Here is a 20,126-nt window from a genome sequence, read left to right as displayed (position 1 = left end):
TGTTTGCACAGTCACATAGTCACTTTAAGATGTTTTCTTGTTCGTGTTTTTGTTTTTTTGTTTGTTGCGGTTGCACCCGATTCAAGAGCCGAATGGCTCACAGGGCTATACTAAATAAATGAAAAATGAAATTAAACTGGAGATTTTGGAACTAAACACAATTAAACAATATCACCCAGAATGCCCCCGATGCCATCAGACCACGGAAGCTAAGCAAGTTAGAGCTTGGATAAATGCGTTTAGGGCTGACGAGGACAGTGCAGAAGAAAAAAAAAGTATCGTCACCTACGCGCACTGACTAAGCGTGGTGAAGTATGGTCAAATAAACCTCACATGTGGATGCCCTCATTCAGCGGTGGACTGACAAACGTGCCGTGCATAGACTGTACACGTCAAGGTATGGATGATAACCAAGACGAGGGGCGATCGTACTAACGAAGGCAAGCATTAATCAGATTTAGAAATCGCTGCTTGTTGTTGAGGGATGTATGTTGACCTTCTTTCGCACCGCACGCAGCCAACCGTGCTACTCGGAGGGGTAACATCCTTTATCGAACCTGGAGATGAAGTAAAACCCATTGAGACGCAAGAAGCAGCGCCGCGTTTTTTGCAAGCGCGACCTGTGCGGTTTTCTGCTCACGATGAATGGCGATATCGTCCCTGTCCACCGCCGTGGGCATGCTGATGATGTTGCTGCTGCTGCTGCCGATTATGATGATGATGATGGCGGGTGAAGATCCGCATTCATCTTCGCAGACTTCTTCAGTAACTCAAGGGCTCTGGCTCCCACACCACTCCAATTCCGCGTAGACCCCATCCTCTCTCCCTGCTCCCCCAGCGAGGGAGAGGACTAACCCTATATATTTCTTAGTGTTCAGCTGGAAAAACATACGATTTTGTATAATTTCGGAGGTCACTTCAGAAGGGCTAAACCCAGGTGGTCATCAGTGACACCCTCGCGTTTTGAGTCCCCTTTCAAGGATCGCCCGTTGCATCACTCATCGGTCGCCCAGGGTAAAGTAGCAGGTGTGACCCACCGGGGCGTTTGAACTCGCGCGGCTGCTCGACGTGGCTTAAGGTGGTCGAGTGCATGGGGCGTGGACGCGAGGGGAGGATGGAGATAGATGGGGAAGAGGGGAGGAGGGAGGGGTGGGAAAAGTGGTGGTGGTGATGATGGAGCGGTACGAACCTGGCAAAACCCGAGTTCGATTCCCGCTCGCGGCACAACACCAGTGATAATTATCTGAAACGATCGTGGGGCCTCCCCTAGGTCAACTCAGCCTTAAATGACTACCCAGTGGGGATGTGTAAAACATCGCCACTGGGTAGACAAAGACGGTCGCGAGTGGTGGTGCTGACCACCCATCCCCTCCTGCACTATGCCGGCATTCATAGGTGCTCGCCAACAGCACTTTCCCCAACATTCTGATGAGACTATACGAGGGATCTTTGTCTTTGGTGGCTTGAATAAGACCCTTCGTCGTCTTGGTCACATCTCCCCTCTGTGTCACGGCACGCAGGAAGGGATGGACGGTCGTGAGGATAAATTAGTTGGTTTCATAGATTGCATATGGAATTTTTTTATTGATAATTCATCGACATCTATGCTATTGTTCATTACTCATTCATGTTCGCGATGCATTATTCATCCCAATGCATGAATTGTTCACGATTACGATGGCTGTCGTTGCGACTGTGCGTGCTGCCAGGCTGTACAAAGGAATAAAAAACTGAATTGTTACGCCAGCTCACTATAGAATGAGCCACGCGCCGACTCGTCCGACGAATTCCTCAAGTTAGCGAATGAACGTGGCTGCCTGAGACGTTGGCCCCGTGTCCAGCAACCGTCTTAACAAATCCGTTCTAATGTGTGTGTGTATGTACAGTGTGTTGGACTTCTTCCGCACCGTACGTAGCCGATCCCCGCTCATCGTAGATGCCTCCTGCACGGACTGTTGGGGTGAGCGGCGTCCGGCCAGCACCGCACCCCCCTTCAAGGCCGGGTCGACCTAGGGGAGCCACAGGACCGCTGCAAATATTCGCTGGGCGGATTGTTTGGCCGCGGTCGTGAATCGCGACGCAGGATGGCCGGGCTCGTCCGTCCACCACCAGACGGTGACGACGATGGCCGTTGCCACAGGGCTTGGCCAGGAGGAGGCGGTCAGGGGCAAAGGGGAGCTTTCTTCGGCCGGAGGCTTTTGCGTTGTTTGCAAATTGAACGCAGGCAAGAAGACATTGGGCGGGCAGGCGGGCGGGCACGTGCGATGATGATGGCAGCGAGTGAGTCCCCTGCCACAACGCAGCGGACTTTGAATAACTTAAGAGACGTGGCCACCGTGAACATCGGACTCCATCGTGCAGGGGCAGCACGATGCTGCTGCATTGTGCAGGACGGGAGGCACGGATAGGGGAATCGATCGCGCAGTGGTGAGCGCGACCTGAGAATTGGTTTTCCCTATTGTGATAAAACGTCAGTAGCGAGCGCTCCCTGAACCGGTCCTGAACGCACGACCTTCCATATATGTGTGTCTGTGTCAGAGAATGCGTGCTTTACGTATAAAACAATTGCAGCACGAGCTATGACTCTTGAACATTAAAGCGATTGCTTTATATCTTGTTTTAAAAATATATATATTACGAGGGAAATTATAAAGGTGAGCTGTTATCTATTTATAGTAGGGTTGCCAACTGTCCAGGATGTCCTCTTTTTGAGGTAACTGTCCGTGCAAATCTGTAAGCCTTCTCGGGACATTAAAGCTCACTTTTAAACTAAACTGTTTTTATTTTACCAGGTAAGGCCCACTGAGCTGTAAAGCTTCTTTTCAGAAGCGACCTGGTAAAATCACAAATGATTGCTCAACGAACTGGAAGAAACAAAAAAATCCACGCGACCACGGGGATAGCACGAAAACCCCAAATACACAGCAGCAGCAGGCGCCGGGGTCGGCTTCGAACCCACGACCTCCTGCATACCAGGCGAGGTGGTTAACATCTCCTAGCCACCGTGGCGCAACAGAGCATCACTCAAGGCATCGGCACGCAGTCCCTCTCCCCTCTTTCGGTCCTGTGAGATATTCCTTCTGCTTCCCAGGACATGTCCTGGCCTAAACTTGATTAGGCGCTTTCGTGACTGCAGGAATTACTCTTTGTTTTTTTTCGGTAAAGTCACATAGAAATAAAAAAAATACAAATAAAATTACATAATAGCATACGACGTTTCGATCGCAACACAAGCAATCATCATCAGGTAGAGGAAACAACCGCAGACAGACCTTAAGTAGGGAGAATTAACACAGATATATCAAGGGATACAGAGAGACGGAACATCACACGAAATCAAACAGGGTTTAGCAAAATTTGGAAACTATATAAAGCAACACAAACGGTCGGTTAAAACACAATTAACGCATGGTTTGGTTGAATACGCTGTTTCAAAGATTGTTACATTGTAAGTTTAGTGTGAAATTTAAGATAGTGATATTTCTACGTGGCTTTACCGAAAAACCCAAAGAGTATGTCCTGGCCTTTTTGTACTTCAGAGACGGAAACCCCGAGGGTGGGACTTTCAGGACGGGATTTTCCCCAGGTGTGCTCCACTATGTCTTAGGGGCAGTCCATAAATGACGTCACGCACCTAGGCGGGAGGGGGTCTGACATTTGTGACGATGTGTGACGAGGGGGGGGGGGGGTTTGAGAAATGTGACGTCACATCAAAATGCGCAACTTTAAATAAATATAGACAACACGTTCTATTTAATTAAATATACTTTTTTAATGTTTTCTCCTACAACATTAGAGTGCAGCGCCACATTAAATACGCACTACAATGACAATAGTTGAAAGCTATTTGAGGCATGTTTTTTTTTTGGGGGGGGGGCAGAGCTTTGTGACGTCATATTTGAGGGGGTCTGACTTTTTGTGACGCCGTGTGACGAGAGGGGGGGGGGCAAAAATCGTCCAAAATCGCGTGACGTCATTTATGGACGGCCCCTTACACAAAACGCTACCTGAAGATGTAATTGGCCAAACACGGCACTCAGCATCATCATTGCGAAAATCTAAATATCTCAATGATGAACAGTTTTGTTGTTGCTTTTTCGGTTTGGTGTTTATGTCGGTTGCTCTGCACAGCGTCAGGATTTGTAGTTAGTCAATGAACGCAGTTGTCACGTGAACAAAGGTGCCAATGTACTGCTGCTTCGGCGCACCGGTGTGTTGTCGGAGAGCAATCTCGCGACATTCAACACAATGGGTCGTCGTAGGCGTAGCACGACGTTTCGCATCATCAGGCAGTTGCCATGAATGCACGCGACAACTTCATTAGTTGGCTGCGTCGGTTCAAGGCGAGTTAACGTCGCGCATTTTACTTACGTTATCTGACCCACACACACACACAAATACATAAATTATTAATCATGACATTGGTCACGCCGAACTCGTTTCATTTAACAACCCGCTTTTAAAAGTGCATCTCCGAGCCACCGTGGCGCAACAGAGCACCTAGCCTGGCACAAGCGTCGTGGTGACGTCTCCGCCACTAAGTGGCGAATGGCGGTTGTTGTTGTTGTTGTTGCAGCAGAAAGAGGCGAGATGGGCTTTCTGCTCTAAATATCAATTGGCGGCTACCTGGGTCAGAGAGTGGGGAGGGGGTGGGCCTTCCTACTAGCTGGTCTTCAATGAAGTCCATGTGACGGTTGAGAATTCCAGTCTGCAAGTCACTGAATCTGGGGAGGAACGGGGTCTTTAATCTTTGTCAGACAAGCAGCCACATGGGCTTGAACCAATTGGAGGTCTCGCGGCACCACGAATGTAATTCTCGGTGGGCGAACGAGGGCTCTGGCCCTTAGTAGACGTGAAATTATCCGCAGACAACCGGTAAATGTGATCATGAAATGCGGGCAACATCCGACAGTCCGACCCCTTCGCCGACCACAATTGTTCCCTGCCCACGTCAAACTCCCGTGGAAGGTGGCTCGCGATGCGTGCCAGTCCCACCGCGTCAAGGAATTTGGACGCCTTCATGCGCCACGCGCTGAATGCTCTCCCAATGGATGTTTAGGAGATGCTGGGGGTTGTCCTAATGACGCAAGTTTTAACTGCAGGCCTCGCACACGCGGAGGGAGCCCTAAGGTAAGTGGAAGTTCTTACTTTCAATGTAGATGCAGTCAGTTTTAAAAGCCCCCATATCTGGACAGTCTCTCCCTTTGAAAACATATTTTTCTCCCTATCTCGGGCAGTGGCCAATATTGTTCCTTGGGTGTATGCATATCACAACGTTCTTGAGAGACGTGAAGGTTGTTTCTCACCGTTTCCATGCAGCGACTTGAGATGTGGTGCTGTCTTAGCGTTTACTCGTCAAAGAGCATAGAGCACCGTGCGAATTCATTGGAGAGCATCCTCGCAGTGGCTTTTGGCTGAGCATCGAACAAATACGGTGGTCACCGCATCGCGTGCTTTCAGATGCGCTTCTACGGCCGCCTGGAACACTCTTCCTTTCGATATTCAGAAGCCACTGGATCTATGCACTTTTAAATACAGATTGAAAACTCAGCTCGTTGGAACTGCTTTTTGTGCTTCGTTTGTTGTTCATCCCCCGCATTTCCAATAAGCGCAGTTGGCTATGTACGGTGCAAAAGAAGTTCAACATACGTCCGTATAATACATCCAACGTTTATGGTGTTGTTATAATATCATCGCTGTACACTCAGTTTTTGTTCCACTAAATCAGTGGTTCTTAACCTGGGGGGCACGTACTCCCTGGGGCTGCGAGATGCCCTTTCTGGGGGTGCGAGACATGGCCACATTTTTTATAAGGTAAAAAAAACCCAAATAAAGGACGGGCACGTAAGTACAACTTTTTTGTTTCATCACACCTATGTGTGTATTAACATTGTGCATTTTTTGTAACGATTCAGAACCATTGCGCTCGATGAATACCCCAGCTCCCCCACGGTACGCGTGATCCATGTGTGTGTACGAGCATGGGAGTCAGTCTAACCATCCACTCTGTGAAACCTCACGGGGGGCGCCATGTATTATTACCCTAATAACAGGCTGGCCTACTACACCACTTAACCTCGTGGCCACGCGCAGTGGGACGTTATTATTATCATTGGAATTTTTCATGTAACCATTATTACTATTATTAGAGTAATATTTTGATTGCAATTTTTTTCTACTTCAAATAAAGTGGAATACATTATATTTATGCAGGATGTTTTAAAGTACTGTAGTTTTGCATTATTGTAAATGCCCATTTTTAAATTTTGAATGTGTATTCGATTTTTTGGTTATATTATTTTAGTACTTTCTTATGTAAATACTTTATGTTGAGTATATCCTACGGTGTTAGGGAGTCTATAATACATATTTTTTTCTTTACATTCTTTGTATATTCGTGGTATTGTGGTAATCATCTCGTGCATATTTTTTTTGCAAAACCGAGTCGTGTTTATTTTTTGCTAGTTTATCAAAAAGGTTTACTTGTGATATTAACTTTTAAATCCATCCACAATCAGATCTCACTGGGTGAACATATGTCCTTGGCACTTCCATCACTGGACAAGCATTAAGATCCTCCACGCTTTTCCATTCAGGGCCAAAACATGGGCGTCTTCAAAGTCAGTTCCCATGTACAACTCTCAGTTGATACGATGCCGAGCCAACCTACCCGCATGCGAGTTTTCCTCTCTCCCCATCTTTAGCTCTCGTTCGCTCAAGCAGAACCCCATTGCTGATCTGTTTGGAACCATGCCAATAAAACACTGTCATATCAGCTTTTTGACGACTAATTCAACATGCATTGCCAAGGATATCACACAATCACAAAACCTGTGCCCCCATTGTGCATTATTCTTGCTATTCCGCACGGCAATTTCCATCTGCAATGTCATGACGGTTCCCCATGCGAGCACAGGTCGTGCAGCTTCCTCTAAGCCCCAATAACATGTCTTCACAAAGGACGCTATACACATACACGCACCATTAAAGTCCCCCCACCCCCAGTCTTCACCCCCCAACACCCTCCCTTCATCTCTCCAACTACCCCCCTCCTCACCACCGAGGGCACCGAAGGTCACACGGGCTCAGCGGTAACCCGAACCCGACAAGATTTCATCATTGGGGTGCGTTTTTTTCTTCCACAGAAAATCATGGGTTCGCCCAGTTACAAACACCCACGAGGGGTCGGGTGTCGGCCCGCAGACTCGCCGGCACTCTGGGCCCTTATTACATATATTACATTCTGTGGGAGACATCGAGCCAACGGGGCCTCGTTATATAAGAGGGCGTCTGCGTGTTCACACGTGGTGCGGGATTCCTCCGGCACGCACAGCGCGCGCGTGCGTGCGCAATTCACAGTGAAATGCAGCGCCCAGCAACGGATGGCGCATTCCCGTGCAGAGGGACCGGGGGGATGACACGTGCCCACAGCAACTGGGAAAAAAACCATGAGACAATCCTTCCCCCATCTGCGTGTCTCGGGCCCTCTGCTGCTTCTGACCACCGTGGCTTTTTAGAAGACGTTTATTTCAGAGGCATGGGCAAGAGCCACCTAATTGTCACGATGGTAGCAATCGGGGCAAATCGCCAAGTAGTTGTTTTGTGTCACTCCATCAAGATGTAAATGTAGCGCCTCAAGTGTTTGAGGCTAGGGATATACGGTTATAATTATAATGTTGCTCTGGTGGTGGGCCACTAACATCAGCCAAGCACAGTAATTTATTAAAGTTAACAAGGCAGTTTAGAGTCATTGGTGAATTAGATGTACCAAGTTGTTTATCGTTTGTCTTTCACGTGCATACAAGCACAAATTCAATTATCAACCCTTTCAATTAAATGGGCATCCACGCTTGATTAAATACACTATATAGTGCCTTCACAAAATGAAGGATAGCTGGGAGAGAGGCTCATACAGCAAATGCAACCATGACTTAAACCGACTGCCATGCCATTCATAGAGCCACTTGTGCATGTCACGATCTCAAGGGGCTTCGGAAAGACATGAAACGGCGGTTTCTGCGTTATACATCACTTTATTAACCCCCCCCCCCCCTCCAGCATAAATACATTACAGTACTTACAGTACATGACAAATGCACTTACAGTACATTCATTGAAGAGCCCAAAATGCGAGCGTTAGGTGAAAGGGGTCAGCGGTGCACAGAAGGTCCAGGAAATCCAAAGTGCGAGTTCACTGCAGTCTGCCGATGCTGTCAAATCAGTTTAACAACAAAAACGCCCTTCATGTTCCAATCAGCATCCCCCCCTCCCACCCCCCTCCCCCCGATTATTACAACTTAACATAAATGTGAATAGCCCTTCGTCGGGAATATCCTGGGCTCTCCTGCTGCAAAGTTGAGGAAGTTTAACATGTGAGCCTACAACTCTTTAATGGGGTGCGTTTTGTTTGTGACAAGGTTTTGCCTCTGAGGGTGTCATCAGTGGCTCCTGCCAGTGGGCCAAATACTATTTTAAGAACAACCCCTTCTCGCAGCCAAGGCACTGGCCCAATCATGTTCTGCTGGTCGAGCAGAGAGCCTTCTGGAACACCAAACCCTGTGCCAATATTCCGAAATGCAGATTCCCTGCACGTGACATGAAAACCTTTGATATCTGAAGGACTAAAAACAAATCTGATTTGGCAACACTGGCCATTGTTGACCAGTGGGTGAATTCAGTCTGTACAAGACACGTGCCGCTCCCACCAGAGATTCCCCTAAGCTCTGCACACACTGATACACGATTTTGGCATTGCCGATGACTTTTTGTTGCAGCTGCGATAAACTTTTTTACGGTGAAAACATCAAATTTCCCTTTTTGAATCCATCTGACATCCCGCTGAGATATAACACCTCTTAAAAAAAAGACCTTAGCAAACGTACAGAAAAAGACCACACACAGTCCTGCAATTACATTTTTGTGATTAAGCTGCATATAATAGTTTTTTTTTTACTGCAGTATGTTGGCATTACATACAATGCCAAAACGATTACACATGGTGACGTTGCACGGTGCAATATACGACACAGTCTGGCAGTGGCAACAATCGGCATTAGCCAGTGGTTGCCGTAACAGGATCATGGGCACAGTGCAGATGGGTTCCGTGGAGAATGTATTCACCACAAGTCCATCCATTCGCCTGGACCAGCAGGCTGCATCCCCCCCGCCGACACTTTGGAGCAATATTGGGCTATTAAAGATGGCTTATTCTTAAATGCAACTGGTTGCAAATGTAATAAAAGCCTAAAAATGTATGCATTGCACGGGTAGAAAAAGATTGGGGTTTTGACAGTCACATGCAATTTCAATCACACCACCGATTCATTTCACCAAATTATATCTGAAACCAGCGCCTTAAATTATTGAACTGTCTCCAAACTATGTCCATATTCATTCACTAATAAGTTCATCGATGGGAATGAGAAGCAACAGCTGACTCGAGACCTGAAGGGCCAAACATGTTAGACTTTTATCCAAAGTCAAAACTACATTAAAAGACTAAGTGCTGAAATTCATGTGAGGCCTACATTTCCATCTCACTTAATCGCATCACATTTTTATTCTGTTTTGTTGTTACATGACCTAGAGTTAGCAAAAAGGTATTTCCAAAAGGGCCCCAAGCAGGGCATGTTCTGATGAAGCAGCCACATTAGTCAATCAACATATGAGTCCATTTGCGATGCTGCGGCACACTCTTGTATCACATTGCTTCTGTAGGGCATTCCTTTCCAAGCCCCCCATCATCTCACTCGTTCACCTTCTCCTTCCTGGTGATACTTACTGCTCTTGCTCACTGTTCAATACAGACTAGACACATCCTTTCCATCTGGAACTCTGCATTACGATTGATCCCGTTACACATTCCTTCTCTAGGCAAGTCTGCTTCTAACATTTATTTATTGTGTGTCATTGTACATGTAAATATTTGCGTATTAATGCCACCCTCATTATATATGTAACCCTGTAAGGACAGTAAAGAGTTTCCAGATGCTTCTGCAATTCGATGGAATGTAAAACTAAACAATAATGAATCGTAATTTTCAATCCACTTAACAAGCAGATAAGAATGGCTGATGCGGCAAGATGAACCGTCTCTGAACTTTTTCTTCAAATCTACCAAAAGCAAAGTTTTTATTGACAGCTTGAACATGTAAATACATGTTAATTCACAAAGTTAGTCTTGCATAGGGCACACAATGTTTGGCCCTTTGGCCAATAAGGGGGCAGTCTTGTCCCGAGCACTTACGGAACTGATCAAGGGTGAGATGGAAGCTCACCACACCTCTTCCCCCCAGATGCAGTGTGCAGTATCTGTGCTGCACTATCATGTTGTATGGCCAGCCTTCCAAGTGAGTCCTGCACACTAGAGCAGATATCCACAACCACCCGTGATCCCTCGCCGTTCAAATTTGCACGGCAACCAACCGCCATTTGCATGTAACGCACGATTCATGGAAATGTCTCGGCTGATAAAAAAATACGTAAAGCTTTATCGCGTGAGATGGAGGGGATGGAGGGTGCGCAAATACATTGTTTTGTACAATTGTAAACAATGAGCAATTTATATACAGTACAATTATATTCACACTGTGCAAAAGAACAGTGCCACAGCGTGACCTCCAGGCCTCAGGGGTCACGAACGATCCACCTCCCCATTCAACCTACTACATGAGATCCCAATTACATGTGCACGCTCGTATGCAAACACAACGTTGTACCGTACCTTCTGTGCAAGGGCAGGGAAATCAAAGTGGGTCTTGTGTGGTGCCCGTGATTTTTGAAGTTCCCAAACCAAGTGCTCGCGCACGTACAAGTACCTTATATACATTGTGTTTGTTAAGTAAACATGTGTCTATGTGCACAGAGCAAGTGTACGTAACATGTAACATCATCTGAAGCCTTACATAGGTTCCCACAAGCCTGCTTGGATTCAACCTAAATGAGAGGGTGCACATTTTTTACGGCTCTTACGCTTCACTGCTATCCTCAAGACCTCCCCAAGGTGCATGGCCCACGCTTTCACTGTCTCCCTTTCACAAGATGTTGACAATGCATTTTGCCCACGCCACGTGGTAACCAAGAACAAACCTGCACTGTGGAAAATTGTGAGTGACAAGGCATGGGAGGCTATAACCGTGGATAGGAATAAATGAAACCATGGTAGAGTATAAGAGCAGATTAAGTATTTACTTTACTTATGGTCATTTCTTCCACGAGAATCACTTGTTTAACATATTCATAACTGGGCTGGACCGCTTCAGCCCTGTGACCTGGAGCACGGATTTGGATAACATGTATTATGCAGATTCTTATGCACTTCACTACCCCATCATCATCCAGATTTAAACAGCTACTATCACATTTCATCATCAGCCATGTTCTCTCCACCGCTGGATGAAGGACCCCCACCCCCCCCCCCCGAAATTGTCACCACACCTCATGGTTGTATGATGCCACGATCCGTCCCGCTCCTACGCTGAGCTTAACTCATCACCCCATGTGCACAGTACTCATCTCCGGGGGCGTATTTCTTCCTTTGGCTGCGACTCAGTTGTTAGTCTCGACCACCGGCTAACATCCCTTTGAGCAATGCGTCCTTCCCAATCTTACTTTTATTTAACAGTCCCTAATTTGCACTTCTTCTCTGATCCATGTGTTCTATTTTCCTGTCTATCACTACAATTCACAGAATGCATTTCTCCTTCCATTCCTCCTCTTCACCTGTTTCCAATTCCATGTCATGACAGGCGATGTGCAGTGATTCCAGCCTCTCTAAAATAATTGCCTTGGGTACACGTGCTCTGTTGTGTTTTCCAATTGTGTTCCTCCGCAACAGCTACTGTCCTTTTGCTCCACAAAACTTGTCGCACGTGACTTTTCTTTCGTCTCATTCATCTTCAGCCGCACTTTTCGGCCGTCGTATGAAGTTCTTCAATCGTTTTCTGGAGTACCCCGCCCTTGATTGTTATAATGACGACGCCATCAGCAAGTCTTATATAATAGGATGGCTGTAGCTTCAAAGCTTGACTGTGGAGCTGAGGGGCGAGGGGAGGTTATGAGCAGAGTAGTTGAGGGACCACTGTGCTTTTGGTCTGATATAAGTGGGGTTTAGCAACTTCAGATGGCATGGGTCACACTCTACCTTTTCTAATCTGCTCCATCCACTTGCAACGACATATACGCGAACGCAGTACGTCAGCACACCCGCCCATGCGACAGAAATGCGCTGATTGGCAAATAGCGAAAGGTTGGGCGCACGTGACCCCGGGGCCTCTGGTTGTGTGCCTCTTTAATTCAGAGTGATCTCATGCCCCCCGTAGGTTCGCAATGTGACAATAATATAATAATTCCCTGGAAGTGCCTCACAAGTGATTGACTTTCATTTTATATATGCACACATTTACAATTGCAACAATCATTTTTTCAGATATTGCTCTATATCTCTATACAGAAAAAAAAAATATCGTGCTATTATTCACTGTAAAGCAATATTTTATATATATGTTGTACTGTATATGCTGTGTTCATGCAAGAACGGGCAAGTGCCACCATTCTCACGACCTCCCTTTGGTCAACTTCCACCACGTGGATTACACCTCTTTATACAGGACTCCTGCGAGGAGCTGCGCTCAGCCTGCGCCATGAGGGGTTCACGCAACGTGAGCCCTACCACCGAGAATAGGGCCCGAAGTGACTCAACTAAAACATTGACATGGGTGGAATGGGAGAGCCGGTGACCTCAAGGGCGGCACGAGTGCATGAGATCAGAGGCGAGGGGGGAGGCGAGTCGGGAGGGGCGGGGGGCGGTGCGGAGAAGCTGAGTGCGCGCCTTGGAGGTGGCGACGGGATTATCCGCTGAGTGGCCGCAAGTCGACCCGCACCTTCTCGTGGCAGCTGAGCATGCCCACGGTGGGGAAGAAACCACCGGGAGGCACACGGGCATCGCGCCTGCCCACCACCTTGCCGTTCCGCGTGAAGAATACCTGGCCGCACAAACAAAAAGACAAAGATCCCCACCCCCCCCCCCATATAGCCTCAACAGACTCTTGGGGCAAGTGCTGTATTGTTTGTTGTTGTTGTTGTTGTAACGCTCTCACCCGCCCCTACTGGACATCTGTGAAAAATAACTTCATAGCTCATCGGATTATTCTAGTATAAATACATATTCTGCTTCTGATTCTGAACCCCACCTTCAAGTCACTACTTCCGAGTGCAAATCATCTCCATACGTGGCATTTAACATTGAAGTCCGTAGCCAGCCGTGAGCAATGCCGTGCTGTGTTTCCGTACCATGACTTTGATCCCGGGCGGCTCTGGGTCCTGGTCTCCCTCGCCGTCATCTCCATCTTCTTTGTCGTCCTGCTGCCACTCGACCCGCCTGTCCCTGCCGTCTCGCTCCTCCTCGTCCTCCTCCTCGTCGTCCTCCTCGTCCGTGTCGCTGCCGAAGGTCATGTTGTCTCGGGGGAGTCGGGGCTGCCAGATGTCGACCGCTTCCTCGGGCTCTGGGTCCACGGGACTCACGTTCCACTCCGGGGTGCCATCGCTGTCACCTGGGAAAGGCGCACAAGCGCATAAGCATGCACAAATATTTATTGGAATGTTATAAAACAATAATGAACATTGTGAGGACTAGGATACAAACGAAGATGCCCTTGTACTGACAGTGGGCCACGACGAGCACGAACATGGCATGGTCTCACCACAAACGTGCAAAAATGTGGAACCGCAAGGCAAGGGGGTGGGCGACCTTATAATTTATATGTGTTGTATATGGATGTTTTCTGAGTGCAATGCAGACAATGGAGCATCCTCCACTCCGTGACGAGGCGCCTCACAGCTAGCTCGGTCGTGAAGCTGGACGGCCGACGGTCCCCAAGGGGGCTCCACGCTTGGGCCATAATTGCGTGAGATTATGTTATCTGCAAAACGAGCACAGCGCGCGATCGGCGCCTCATTGTGCCAGATTTAAATTCCTTTAGGCTGAACGCTTTGCTAAAATTACCGTAAAAATTAAGCACTTTGGTCCACCCCTCTCGTACTCACCCCATTCGCCCCCCCCCCCATCCCCCTGAACCCTCAAGCCTTAGTCAAATGGCCCCCTCAGGATACCTCCCGGCACCAAGTTCGACTCGCATCAAGGCTAATAACCAGAGGGGGCAGCCACGCGTCGATTAGGTGCGTTCACTGGCGTCACTTCACGCGCATACGTGCAGGCGTGCTGGGAAAGTCTCCCCAGGGACAGGGGGGGGCGGTGGGTGTGGGTGGAGTGGAGGGGGGAGATGTGTAGAGGGCGAGTGGGGAGGGGAGAGCTGTGGCGGCGGGGGGGGGGCGGCATGTCCCGTTTGCGAGGTCCCATTAAACGATCCCGAGAGGGCACGGCGATGAAGGCGAGCTCTGTAGTCGCTCGATTGCGGCCGCAGCGCGCGCCGGCCGCCTGGCCCTCGGGGCATGGGGGGCAGACGCTACCGCGCCGCGGCTGTATCAGGTACTACATAATAGGGGAGCGGTGGTGGCGGGGCGAGCGGCTGGGTAAGGGGGTTGGGGCTGTGTGCAGGCGGGGCAAACAAGGGGGTACCTCTTTATAGAGAGAGAAGGGGGTTGGGTAGGGAAGGGGGCAGCAGGAATGCACAGCCTCTCTGGTAGAGCCATCGCCTGCGCTGTCGTCGGGCTGGATGTGCGGACGCAAACAAAAGCTGCCAGCGCTGCTGTGAGGCAATATTGGCTGTAAAGGTGCATCTGTCTGCCTGTCCCGGTCTTTACATTGGCCCGTTTAAATTGGCCCGTTTAAATTGCCCTTCTCTGCCTCATCTCTCCAAAAATGTCAGTACCCTCTTTTTCCCTGCCATGTCTGGTCTGCCTATTTGTCTTGACTCCAGCGACCTGGAATGGTTAAAAACACCAAAATTGTGTGTGTGTGTGTGTGTACAAAAAGAGAAGTGAGAAATATGTAGCTATCAAGCAAATACTACGTGAAGTAGTTATTCATACTCATACTAGTTATTAATGTAGGGAGAGGACCTATAACACACAAAAACTGGAAAAACAATTTGAAAAATTCTGGCCTCACGCATTACCGTCTATGGCGTGCAATATTTCTACCTTGCTCTATCCCCACATTGCTCTTTCTCTATTGTTCCCTCTTCTTTTGTCAGTTTTCCACCTTCATGAGGGAGTTTCAATGTCCATGGCGTCGTGGCGCCGTTGGTCAGCTGCTTGGGGGCGAGGGTCAGGGAACACCGCTTACCCTCACTGTCCAGCTGGTAGTCGCGCGGGAAGGTGATACCGCAGCCCATGACGTCGCCCTTGGAGCAGCGGGGCCCAAATGCGTCGCCGATGCCACTCCCATGGAATATTTTACCATCGTCTTGACACATGCAAGACACACGCGCAGCACACAGACGCACACAAACATGGGCGATGCTCTGTTTAAGCCTTATAGACTGTTGAAGCGATTTCTTTCAGACCGAGTCAGCCTTGGAAAGGGCCAGGCGAGGTTCAATTATGAATTGTTACTGATGTACGAAGCAGTCCACGAACCCAGATAATCGTGACATGGGAAAAAATACTGCACGCCGCTGCTCCTCATGTAAGCACGTACGTGCGTACGCACATGTACACCGCACACAAACCTCCGACCCGATGATCTTCAATTTTGCAGCATTAAGTTGATGTCGTGCAAGGCGTAACAAGGGCCTCTCTAAAAAGCAGGTGTTGTGAATCCCTGGCACTTGAACCCAATCGATTCCGAGCAGGTAAGGCTGCACACATTAGCCCACATGTGGCTAAATGGAACAACTGCAAATGTATAGAAAAATCACTCTTTCCAGCAGGATTCAATTACCTGCACCTGGGATGGGTATTAGATGAAACAAAGAGCAGACAACACTCTCCATAAAACAGAAATGCTCCCTGCCAATCATCCCTGATATAAATCCAAGATGGGCAACTCCAGACATCGTGGGTCAAACACAGGCCATCTGTCTATGTTTACCGATCCATCTCTCCTTGCCTATAGGTAGGGTAAAAAGCATAACTGCAAGCATCTGTTGACTGTTCAACCGGGAGAATATTACCGTCTGGCTCATAAAATCTGCGAATTTTCCCATCCCTGTTGCGATCATGACAAATGTAATTTATTTACCCAGGTTAAGACTCACTGAATCCTAAAACTCAGAAGCATCCTGCATTAGAATGTTTAGCTCATTAATTTTAAGGAGTGTTGTGCATTTGGGAAAAACTCGGGGTACATGGAAAGTGGCCACACATATGCAACTTATATTACAATTTATGATTATGTTTGTTTGCTCAGGAAAGCCTTACTGAGTCTCATGACTCTGTTAGGGAGGGTCCTGCCAAACATTTGCAGTAGGCGGTGACTTGTATAATCCAAATTGAGTAATATGTGGGTGATATTTCATATGCGGAAAAAGTGGACCATAAACGCCGGCAGACAATGGCCTACTCTTGCGAATGCCGTCACGGGATCGTTAACATCCATCGGGCGTCATACCACTCACTCAAAGGTCAGCACCGATGGGTTCAGGAACCCACTTGCTGTACTTTCATTTCCTGACCACTCGTAGCCCAGTGGGTTTCGGAGTTTCACTCATCTATGTGATTCATCAACCTCGAATCATCAACCTGGAATCTGCCTCATCAGCAGAACATTTGTGAAGGTGATGTATGTATGTTGAACTTCCTTCGTACCGTACATAACCGACAGTGCTAATCGGAGGCGCAGGGGAAGGACAACAAACTAAACACAAAAATCAGTTTAAAATAATTTAGTTTTCCATCTAGATTTAAAGTGCATAGCTTCAGTGGCTTCGTAATATTGGAAGGAAAACGATTCCAGACGGCCGCAGAAACGCATCTTGGAAGCGCGCGATGCAGTGACCATCGTTGTTCGATGGCTATCCAAAAGTTTGATGGCTATCTCAGAAAATGTATGCTGGGCATGCCGAATGTGGGCAGCCGAGCGAGGGTGTGGCACGTGGAGAAGAGAGGCGGGTGGGAGAAGTGCGGGGAGACGTGAAGAAAAACCCAGCACCTGCGCTAGCTGCTAATCCATAAATCACGGTCATTTTCAGATTTACGACACGTGTTTAGGTAATCGCGTTTGCAGGCTCACAGAAAGTGCTGGGAAGACAAATGGTACCCTTTGTGTGGCATGTCTTACAACTTGAGACGGGTGGTGGTGTGTGGTGATCACACCGACCGGATGCAACGTAACAATCTCCACTTACCCCTACGTTCAGGTGTCTGTCTGTCTACCTATCTGCTTGTCTTTCATTGTGCTCGCTGTCTATCTGGCACTCGATATAACCATTCATCCATCATTCCATGAATACATGCACGGAAACATCCAAAAGCTTGCATTCAAGTTCTTTACAAGGTACGTACTCACTCCTCCATTCCTCCCCACAACAATTTTCAGAAACGTCACAATTTGGGTTCACGATACCATTAAACCAAACATCCACTTTCGCCATGTTTTTTTGACAAAATGCGTGCGTTGTTACATGCCTCATGAAATTATTATTCGCTGCAATCTTAGAGATGCTCCATTGCCCAGCTTGCCAGTCGGAATTAATGTAATAAAACATATATATAATTTGGCTGATAAATAGCAAGTTTACCCACAAGAAGAGAAGCAGATGTGGAAACCTGGGGTTTGGTACAGGATGTCCCTGTGCCCTTATTGGCTGTTTTAATCACGTGATGTCAAATAACTGGGAGACTTAAAAAAAAATTCTGCATAGATGGAAGCACAGTCAAGGCAGCTTTTCACAATGGCATGCAACTCCGTTGGCCGTTTAGACAAATGCCCCTTCTGTTGTATGTCAAGCAAAGCGTGCCATTGCTGCGATCATGCAAGTGGCCAACATAATTCTGAAGACCTTCCTGCAGTTAACAAAGGTTCCGCAATAACGTCATGTCTAAACTGGTCCTACAGCAATTGCGCCGAGATTATGTTGGCCCTCGCTGACGTATGTGCCAAGGCTCCTCCTGACCACGCTTCTTCGCCGGATGGCCCATGGCTGGGGAATGAGCAGCTGTCCGTAACCTGCTGGGCATCCAGCAAGCGAGCAACAAGAGCGAGTCTGCGGGAAGCTTAAGGGGGCCATTGGCTCATCTCGCTCTCTCTCTCTCTCTTTCATAAGCCAGCTGCAAGAAACAGCTGCACGCTGGCGTGAAATGTGCTCGATCCAACTAAGCAATGGGCACCGATGCATCCAGCGCAGTTCTTTCCGTAACAGGAGGCGACTCAACAAAGGGCATCCTTTCCCAGTCGCTCCGATCCATTGCCATGATTAAGCAAGGTCTCTGCCCCATGCTAAATGCACAATGCTAGAGGATTAACTGTAGACAAAAGCCAAGAGGCCAACAATCCGCACCTGATGAACGGGGTTTGCGCTGCCTTCGTCTATGCACACCGCAAAGGTCTCCACTGAATAAAGTTTCACGTGTTGATTTGCCGTCGAGAAGCTACTCCTGTTAATGTCTCAAAAGACTGCCACAATTGACGCACAAGTTCTGAGTCACGAGCGTGAGTTCACTGTGACGCCTCTCCCAGTGACCCACCGTGGTCCCAGAAAACCTCACTTGACTTGCGCGCATCACTCATTTTCCTTACAACAAAGACATCGACTCTTCAGTGCCTCGCACACTCAATAGCTCGCTCTTTAATGCAGATGTGAAAAGGTGAGTCACTTGGGATTAGCAAGTGTGGCACTTGCGTAGGATAACGATGATTCATACAAAAAGACAAAAACGATCTCCCCCTCGTAGCCTGAATAGAGCAAAGCAAGACGAGCGTGGTGAGTAAGCAACTTTTACGGCCGATGCACGTCACGAGAATTTGTGGTGGCGTGGGCAATTTCAAGGGAAGCCAGCCGATATAATTTAAATTAGCTTTCAAATAAAATGAAACGCTTGGAAGTTGCTGCTGCGCAGCAGAAAGACAGAGGAGGGCTCTTGAAGCCTTAAAAAAAAAAAACACGTTTTGCGCAAGGATTGCAGGAGTGTCGCCTTCTTGGGAGCTGCACTACTTGTCTCGCCTCCAAGTGGCATCTGCCCGCACCCACTCTGCTGAGCACACAGCGCCGATCTTGCGGCGCGGCAACGAGCCGGCTGTCCGTCGGTTTGGCTGCAAGCCTCCAAAGGCAACCTTCATCCAGATTACTCCGCATCTGTATCTCTGAGTGTATACAAGCATGTGCTGCGCGAGTTGTCTTTGTGTTGACTGCTGTATATCAGCATCCGGTGTGGCTTGTGAACAGGAGCCACGACTGCAAATGCACGGATCTGGTCACACCAGCCCTTCTTGTGCGTTGTCGGCTATCGTAGGTGCTCCCATAAATAACATTCCCCAATAATCTAAAAAGAGACTAGTTGCCTCTGTGTGTGTAGCTGTATATCTGATTAGGGGTGCGGTGGAGCAGCGTCTAGCACGCTACGCTACGAACACCGCGACCTGAGTTCAATTCCTGCTCACGGCCAACGCCAGTGACGATTATTTGAACCGGTCCTGGGCCTTCCCTGGGTCGACTCGGCCTCAAATGAGTACCCGGTGCGGTGTGTAAACATCGCCAGTGGGGAGGCAAAGGCAGTCACGTGTGGTGCCGGCCACCCACCCACCCCCTCCGTGTGGTGTGGCAGCCTTCATACATGCTCGCTGACAGCACTTGCCCCAAAAGTGTATTAAGGATATGGGTGGATCTTTCTCTTTGTATATATCATCTTAATAATTTAACCTGCGACACCCGGGACTGTCGTGTGACCTGTTGCCAGCAAGCCTTAAAGTGTACCTAACCTGGCACAAGCGCCGTGGTGACAAGACCACCACGTATTGGTTAGTGATGGTTCTTTGTTTGCATGCACATGCATCAGTGCAGTTGTAGATGAATAGAACTGAAAGCCAAGCATGTGACCAGTTGCAGAGCAGTGGAATATCAAGATGGAATGCAGGTGTTCGCAATCAAGTGGTTCATCAGTCTGCATGGCCAGGAAATGAAGTTCACACACACAATCCAATTCGAACTAACATAAAATATAACGGAGAAACAATCTAATGTGCCAGTAGCAATGTGCATGCGTGTGTACATGTCATGTTTGCACGTTAA

The 20,126-nt window shown here is 48.2% G+C and overlaps 1 protein-coding gene across 5 annotated transcripts in view; it reads right to left on the bottom strand.

Annotated features, from left to right (window-relative positions):
- Nucleotides 1-9,563: 9,563 nt before the first annotated feature.
- Nucleotides 9,564-20,126, bottom strand: part of SPRYD3 (SPRY domain containing 3) — a 135,675-nt gene continuing 125,112 nt past the window's right edge. For all 5 annotated transcript variants that reach the window (XM_032945130.2, XM_032945118.2, XM_076060159.1 and 2 more), the window contains 3 exons: nucleotides 15,245-15,364; nucleotides 13,291-13,550; nucleotides 9,564-12,983 (listed from right to left, as the gene is read on the bottom strand). In XM_032945130.2, the coding sequence (XP_032801021.1) occupies nucleotides 12,849-12,983; nucleotides 13,291-13,550; nucleotides 15,245-15,364 (515 nt within the window). In that variant the 3' untranslated portion in view covers nucleotides 9,564-12,848. The remainder of the gene's footprint in view (nucleotides 12,984-13,290; nucleotides 13,551-15,244; nucleotides 15,365-20,126) is intronic.

This window comes from Petromyzon marinus, chromosome 4 (genome assembly GCF_048934315.1).
Source record: "Petromyzon marinus isolate PM22_M1 ecotype Great Lakes invasive population chromosome 4, UKy_Petmar_22M1.pri1.0, whole genome shotgun sequence".
In the NCBI taxonomy this organism is placed as follows: Eukaryota; Metazoa; Chordata; class Hyperoartia; order Petromyzontiformes; family Petromyzontidae; genus Petromyzon; species Petromyzon marinus.
The sequence above is the reverse complement of the archived record's forward strand: the minus strand, read 5'-3'. Positions and strand labels throughout refer to the sequence as shown.